At 44.9% G+C, this 8,657-nt stretch overlaps 1 protein-coding gene across 4 annotated transcripts in view; it reads right to left on the bottom strand.

The window, feature by feature from the left end:
• The window catches only part of bin1b (bridging integrator 1b), a 27,394-nt gene that overhangs the window by 4,795 nt on the left and 13,942 nt on the right, over positions 1–8,657 (bottom strand). For 3 of the 4 annotated variants that reach the window (XM_032506793.1, XM_032506792.1, XM_032506796.1), the window contains 5 exons: positions 3,344–3,429; positions 2,687–2,762; positions 2,261–2,316; positions 2,118–2,162; positions 546–588 (listed from right to left, as the gene is read on the bottom strand). In XM_032506793.1, the coding sequence (XP_032362684.1) occupies positions 546–588; positions 2,118–2,162; positions 2,261–2,316; positions 2,687–2,762; positions 3,344–3,429 (306 nt within the window). The remainder of the gene's footprint in view (positions 1–545; positions 589–2,117; positions 2,163–2,260; positions 2,317–2,686; positions 2,763–3,343; positions 3,430–8,657) is intronic. The other variant, XM_032506794.1, reaches the window with a different exon arrangement.

Genomic DNA, 8,657 nt, shown 5'->3' on the forward strand with positions numbered 1-8,657 from the left:
TATGGAACAACCCCCAACAACCCAACAAATTGACATTGACATGATACAAGCCTTCTGTAATAGCAATAGTAGTAGCCAAGGGGGACACGGAGGGTTAAAAAACATGATGGACACCTCAGAAGAGGCCAACGGACGTTCATTGATAAAAAAAGTTGCGCACTAAAACTTGTTTGGTTGCTAAAATGGTGAAAATGTGGATCAGCGTTTCCCAAAAAGCCCAAGACAACGTCTTCAAATGTCTCGTTTTGCCCACAACTCAAAGACATTCAGTTTACTGTCCCAGAGGAGAGAAGAAACTAGAAGATATTAGTCAATTATCATAATACTTGGCAGTTAATTTAGTAGTTGACAACCAATCGATTGATCTTTGACTTTCTTTGAAGCTTACAGCACGTTTCTTCTTGCTCTTCTCTGATTTGAGGCGGTTTTCTTCTTCTTCTTTGTGCAACGAAGCTTTTTATCCTTCTATCTTTGTTTTGTAACCTCATCAACCGGAGCGAGTTTTAACATAGACGTGGATACGCTCAGTTTGACTTTGGTGTTACCTTTGGTGGTGAGCTGGCTGATTCGCTGTGGTTGGTTTCCTCGCTGAGAGAAGGAGAAAGACAAGAGGGAGGAGACGGAGAAAGGGAGGACATGGGCATGAAAACAGCTGTGACACAGATAGTGAAGAAGTGAAAAAATATATATATTGTTATGTTAATAATAACGGTCTATGACTCAAACTCATCACACATGCAGTTCTCAGCTCCGGCCACACGGGGGCGACAACAAGCTGTAAAAGAACATGTAGCCACTGTATCTCAACAGGTGCACGTGCACATGACAGCATGTCCAGGATGTTATAAACACATCACAAGAGTTAGAGAAGCACACCAGGTCACAGGGTTAAATCTCCGACCCGCACAAACATATTAAAAACCCTTAAAACCTGTTTAAATGCAATCATTATTTATTCTTTTGTTTAATAAACAGTCTGTTTATACAAGAGATGGATTAGCTATAGAGAATCTTGGTTTATATTTTTCAGAAGAACTGCCACAATGTGAAGAGATTTGGTGATGTGCAGGGTAGCGCGTGCCTCGTCATTATTAAAAAGAAATGTTGAGATCATTTTTCATCTATAATGTGATGTGTTTATTTATTCATTTACATTATAAGTTATTTCATTTCATGATAGTATGCTCCTTGCATCACGGCGCTTCTCCTAAAAACTACTGTCCCTGAATGCATCAGGTTTAAGACACCTGTCCACGTGATCCCTCTCACGCCAGGTGAACCTGGTAGCGGCGGTTAGCACGCGCATTTCTGATTTTAATTGAGTTTTTCTTTATTATCTTGTCAAGAAATAGAGCGGTGGTCGCTGATGGGAAACAACCCCCTAACCTGCAGGTCTGAGTCAGCGAACAGGATAACACGGACTAGCTCTGTGGCTAGCACGGGTTTGTTTCCAATGGGGGGGTCAGATGTGACCTGAAGTATTCAGCCAGAAATCTACGGAAGCAGGAAACCTCCAGTCTCAGACCGGGATGAAAACCAAAAGTCTGCCTGACGAATGGCCCGGATGAGCAGCCGCACCTGCGCAGGTGAGTAACCAGCCTCCTCGTGATGCCTGTTGTGTAACTGTACTTGTTTCATCCTTTATTTGCTTTTTTTACGCAGTCTGTCTGCTGTTATGGCTTCTGTGCGCTAACTCCTCTCTTTATTCTGGTGCCCGTCACCATGGCTGTGCGTATTGGTGCGCTTTTACGCATTTGCGTAAATTTATCAGTGGGCAGACGCGCTCTGTCTCAAATGTCTGTGACAAACTGTGTCTTTTTCTATTTATCCTCGCGCGCCATAACCAGACACCAGGCGAGGATGTGGTGCGCTTTTACGCATCTTGTAGGAGTGAGTAAGCAGTTTTATTGGTGCGCTGACTCCCAAGAAATTAACATCGTTGTCCCAGCTCTCTCTCTCTCTCTCTCTCTCTCTCTCTCTCCCTCTCCCTCTCCCCCCCCCTCCCTCCCTCCCTCATGCAGGCGCCTGTAGTTTAGAGGATTATGGGTTATATTTTCCGTTGTTGCCAAAAACAAGCAGTGCGTAAACGTGCCCAGGCTGCGTGCAGCAGCGTTTACCTCTTGGCACCGTCTCCTGTCTTTGCCTCTGCAGTACCAGCCTTTCTGCGGTAGGGGGCGGTGTGATGTGAGGGACATTATACTCTCATGGGTTGTAAATGTTGTCAAAAAATCTTTAAAATCTGGCTGAAAGCGCCACTTACTTGAGCTCGCGCTGCTCTTCCAGTTTGGTCATGATGTCGTTCAGGTTTTGGCTGAGCTGAGGAGACACGGAGCAGATGGAGAGTAGATATCTCACTACACTAGAAACATAAATAATGGGCGTAATTGCTTCTTGAGAAAATATGTGGGGGATGAGAACAGTCGCTGAAAAGCAACTAAATATAATTTAACTAAACTCTTCTTCCTCCAAATGAAAAACAAATCTTTTTAATAAAGATAATATGGAAGTGGGATTTTTTTAAAATAAAGGTGCATCATACAGATTATATATGACTCGATACATCCACATTGTAAAGTTTTACTTTTTTATCATAAAAATGACTCATTTATTATCAAAATAGCTGTTGATATATTTAATATTTAACATTAAATGAGTCATCTTTCAGCTCTAGATCAGTTTGACTCACCTTGCTCATTTCCCCGTGGAACTTCTCCTGATGACCGGCCAGGCTCTGGAATGCAGTAACATAGACGGCAACACGACTACACACACACACACACACACACACACACACACACACACACACACACACACACACACACACACACACACACACACACACACACACACACACACACACACACACACACACACACACACACACACACACACACACACACACACACACACACACCCACACACACAGACACGCACGCACAGACAGACACACAGAGACACAGACATACAAACACAGACACACGCACACAGAGACATGCACACACACACAGAGACAGAGACACAGACACACACACACACAAACACACAGAGACACGCACGCACAGACACAGACACACACGCACACAGAGACATGCACGCACACACAGATATACACACACACAGAGACAGAGACACAGACACACAAACACACAGAGACACGCACGCACAGACACAGACACACAGAGACACACACGCACACAGAGACACGCACGCACAGACACACACACATAGAGACACACAGACACATACACACAGACACACATAGACAGACACACACACAAACGTTTTTAAACATCTGGATCGAGTCATGATTAAAGATTTTGTCAGAGATTATAAAGAGTCTGACTTGTCAAACAGAGCTGGAAGCTCGTCTTGTAACTCCACGTTCAGCTCCTCGAAGATCTTCTGAGCTCGGCCCAGCTCCTCCTCCGCCTACACACACACACACACACACACACACACACACACACACACACACACACACACACACACACACAGAGCTATAATGTCTGTGAACTCTGAGTCTAAATTACAGATAGTTTCAGAGAGAGTTTATAGGTTTGTAGTGAGCACGCGGACATGCAGACAAACAGGTTCAGGGTTTCATAGCTACACACGTGAGAGTCTAAATAATCCAAATAATGATTTAAAGTCAATAAAAAGGTGTTTCTATGACACAAAAACAATGTAAATTGGATTGGGGATCAAATTAAAGTGCGGCTCTCTACACATGGTCGTCAGAGCAGTTGCTTTGAGAGATTTCTCTCTCTCTCTCTCCAGCATCAGAATAATATATAAATATATTTAATGTTAAATGTTTTCAGCCTTAATGTAATAAACTGAAATGACATTCGGTCATCAGTCATGCAACAACCCGGCCGAATGTAATCCTCGTCCCAGAGCAGCGTCTTTTAACCTTTTTACTGGATCAAACTTTCCAAATTACCTGCACAAAGAAAAGCATTGTTACATTTAAACAATTAAGTATCTAGCAGCTCTGAGAGCTGTGTCTTTGGGCTAAATGCTAATGTCAGCGGGCTAATTTTGTTAGTTAACTGCTGGTATTTGGTCAAAAAACAGAGCAAATATCAACTTGCTGGCGCTAAATCGTTAGTCAGGATCACCAGAGCCAGTAGGGTTCATCCTCTGGGGATCATGAATGCCTGTAAATAAAAAGAAACTCAGGGCAATTCACCCAATAGTTAATGGACATAATGTTGTTGTCTCACAATGCAAGTAATTCTCATTAAACTGAATAGGCACAGGGCCCGAAATTAACCCTCGTCAAGCGCTGAAAGTGGGTCATATTTTCTGTTTAGGCGAGTAAATATCAGCGGGCTACGTGGCGGGTAAATATTAGTGAAATATACTTGGTTAAAAGTGTATTTCAGACACAGAATAGGCTCCATTTTGGGATCCAGAGTCCTGCTTTTGTGTCATTCTGCATTTCCTTCACAAGCTAATAAGACAATGATGCTGATCATGTGCAGAGAGCCTGTGGGGGGGCAAGGAGGTGGGGGTGGGGGATGGGGCGGGGGCAACAACCAGATCAAACCCACCTGTCAACCAGCTCGACTCAAACCCCACCTGTTCAAAACCAGACTCCAGACCCACCCACCTGTTCAAACCAGACTCACCAGACTCAAACCGACCAACCCACCTGTTCAAAACCAGACTCCACAAAACCCACCTGTTCAAAACCAGACTCAAACCCCCACCTGTTCAAAACCCGACTCAAACCCCACTGTTCAAAAAAACCACAGACTCAAACCCACCTGTTCAAAACCAGACTCAAACCCCACCTGTTCAAAACCGATCACAACCCCACCTGTTCAAAACCAGACTCAGAACCCCACCTGTTTCAAAACCAGACTCAAACCCCACCTGTTCAAACAACAGACTCGAACCCCACTGTTCAAAACAGACTAACCCACCTGTTCAACAACCGACTTCAGAACCCACTTTCAAACCGAAAACCACCTGTTCAAAACCAGACTCAAACCCCACCTGTTCAAACCAGACTCAGAACCCCACCGTTCAAACCAGACTCAAACCCACCTGTTCAAACCAGAACTCAAACACCCCACCTGTTCAAACCAGACTCAGAACCCCACCTGTTCAAAACCAGACTCAGAACCCCACCTGTTTCAAAACCAGAACTCAAACCCCACCTGTTCAAAACCGACTCAAACCCCCACCTGTTCAAACCAGACTCAAACCCAACCCTGTTCAAAACCAGACTCAAGAACCCACCTGTCTCAAAACCAGACACAAACCCACCTGTTCAAAACCAGACTCAAACCCCACTGTTCAAACCAGACTCAAACCCCACCCTGTTCCAGACCAGACTCACAAACCACCTGTTCAAAACCAGACTCAGAACCCCACCTGTTCAAAACCAGACTCAAACCCCACCTGTTCAAACCAATCAGAACCCCCTGTTCAAAACCAGACTCAAACCCCACCTGTTCAAACCAGACTCGAACCCACTGTTCAAAACCAGACTCAAACCCCACCTGTTCAAAACAGACTCAGAACCCCACCTGTTCAAAACCAGACTCAGACAACCCACCTGTTCAAAACCAGACTCAGAACCCCACCTGTTCTCAAACCAGACTACAGAACCCCACCTGTCAAACCAACTCAGAACCCCACCTGTTCAAAACCAGACTCAAACCCCACCTGTTCAAACCAGACTCAAACCCCACCTGTTCAAAACCAGACTCAAACCCACCTCGTCTCAAAAACAGACTCAAAACCCACCTGTTCAACACCAGACTCAGACACAACCCCACCTGTTCAAAACCAGACTCAAACCCCACCTGTTCAAACCAGACTCAGACACCCCACCTGTTCAAACAACCAACCTCAAAACCCACCTGTTCAAAACAGAACTCAGAACCCCACCTGTTCAAAACCCGACTCAAACCCCCCTGTTAAACCAGACTCAGAACCCCACCTGTTTCAAAACCAGACTCAAACCCCACCTTTCAAACCAGAACTCAGAACCCACCTTTCAAACAGACTCAAACTCCCACCTGTTCAAACCAGACTCAGAACCCCCTGTTCAACCAGACTCAGACCCCAACCTGTAATACAACACTCAGACTCAGACAAACCCACCTGTTCACTCAGACCTGTTCCAACTCATAGACGACTCAACACATACAGTCTTTCTTCCTTTCTCCACCTTCTAAACCTTTTTCCCGACTGCATGCGCGTCTCCTTCCACCCTGAAGGCGATGATGAGAAGGAGATGGACAATACTTGGAGGTAACCAGGAACCCGGTTTAGCTTCCTGTGGGGGATAGGTTTAGCCCTGCAGTGAGGACTAGAGGCTGGTTCTAGACAGAGAGCTAGAACACACCCGTAGAAACGTGAAACGGATCTTCACCTGCAACATCAAGGGATGCTGAACGTTTGAATGTATTGATGATGTGAAATGTGCTTCAGGACACAGACACGCTGTGGTTGGACTACCACCAGAACATCATGGGACAAGTCCATGACCATCTGGACTGTACCTGAATCAGTTCCCTGACATTAAGGTGGTTTTTCACAATAAAACAAGATATTTATAGGTCATGGAAACACGATTGGGGTTTTGTTTGTGTGGACCATTTCAAAATAAAAGCGTTAAAAGGTTTTGTGATTGTTCGGCTCGCATAGCGAAGCGCGACAGGAAGATGGTGGACTTCGACAGCGCCCGGCATCACTTCAACTCCTTACAGAAGGGAAGAAGAAGGACGAGGCCAAGATCGCCAAGGTCAAGTGTATGTATGTGTGTGTGTGCGTGTGTGTGTGTGGTTTCAACGCGTGTTCTGCTGCTTATACTAAAAGGCATTGCTCTTGACTTAAGTGGTATGAGTTCCTCACTGAGCGGATCAGTCATACCGCCTTAAAGCCCAGTTCAGATTAAAGATCGTGATGAGATATGAGTCGAAACGTATCATCTCCATAGCAACAACTACGCCTCATGCTCTAATTTGGACTTTCGGGCTTTTTTGTAGCGGACGTGATTCGTAGCATCTCAGCCCTCGTGTTGTCTTCCCCTCAAAATTGAAAAATCACAATTTTGTTGACAACTTTTATTTCTACTTTTTTTCCCTTTTTTCCCCGTTGACGCTTTTTTTATGGCCCTGACGTTAACACCTACTCTAACTATTAACTTTAGTTTTACAGTTATTTTGGAATTCATGGTCAATAAACCTCTTATAGGAATTAAACCTAATGTTTGAGTAGAAAAGCAGAAATTAGGAATTATTGAACTAAAATAAGAATGGATGATAAAATTGACAATGGAAGTGTTGTTGAAATAGTATTGAGTAAAAGTTGACATATTCCAGTCTGTGATTATCATCAACATCCATTCCTTTATATTAGTCTCAATAATTCCTAATTTCTGTTTTCTACAAACATTAGGTGATAATTTCCTATAAATGAGGTTTATTGACCATAAATTCCAAAAATAACTGTAAAATTAAGTTAATGAGTTAGTGTTACGCAGTGTTAAACGTAAAAGTGTTGAAAAAAGGGAAAAAACATGAGCAAAAGTTAAAACATCGATTAAAGCATCAACAAAAGTGTCTATTTTTAATTTTGACGGAAGACAACACGAGGGTTAGACCAGCCTCCGGAGACGTCTCTGAACTGGGCTCGAGTCCCAGTTTAAAGTGTTCATAACCCTTTTTATATGGAAACTCTGCGTTGCATATGATAATTAACATGTCTGCGTTTGTCTTGAATGGTTTGCTCTTCTTCTTCTCTCTCTCTTCTCAGAAGCTTAAAATCTACCAAAACAAAGTACGAGCGCGTGAGAGAGGCGACCAAACTATGGTGATATTCGAGATCGAGAGAGAGATACAAGAGAACATAACCCACCTAGCAAACACCTCTCCCGAGCTGATCTAGAATGAGGCGAGTTTTCGCGTCTCTATATATTGGTGAGGTAGAGTACGCGGGAGAGAGCGAACACAGAGCACAGCAAAAAAACACGTATTGCCAGATAACTCTTGGGTAGATCGCTAGTCTCCTCTATCTCCATCTATAACCCCACTAGAGCTTCTGGACCCCATCACTATCTTATACGAAACTTACCTTCCCACCCCCACCCTCATCTCTCCCTCTCTTCTCTCTCTATCCCTCTGTTTCTCTCTCCCTATGTGTCTCTCTGTCTCTCTCTCTCTCTCCCTCTCTCCTCCCCCCCTCCCCCCCCCAACTCCCTCTCTCTCTCTCATCTCACACCCCTCTCTCTCTCTCTCTACTCTCCCCCTCTCGCTATCTTCTCTCACCCTCCCCTCCCCCCCTCTCCTCTCTCTCTTCCCCCTCCCCCCCTTTGCCCTCCATTCTTCTCTCTCTCTCCCATCCTGTTTCTCTCTCCCCTGTTTCTCTCTCTCTCTCCTCTCTCTCCCTCTCTCTCTCCCCCTACCACCCCTCTCTCTCCTCTCTCTCTCCCCTTCTCTCTCTCTCTCTTCCCCCTCTCTCTCTCTCCATACCCACCCCCGTCGGTCATGTTGCATGGTGTGTGGTGTAGCCGGCAGCCCTGTGGAGATGGCGGCTCCCAGCTGGCTCAGGGTTTGATATCAGCCCACCAGGTGGGCTCAGGACTAACCTCTCCTTTTCAAACCAGGTTGGGAAAAAACTCTTGTTTCACTGACCCA

Source organism: Etheostoma spectabile, chromosome 24 (assembly GCF_008692095.1).
Source record: "Etheostoma spectabile isolate EspeVRDwgs_2016 chromosome 24, UIUC_Espe_1.0, whole genome shotgun sequence".
Taxonomy (NCBI): Eukaryota; Metazoa; Chordata; class Actinopteri; order Perciformes; family Percidae; genus Etheostoma; species Etheostoma spectabile.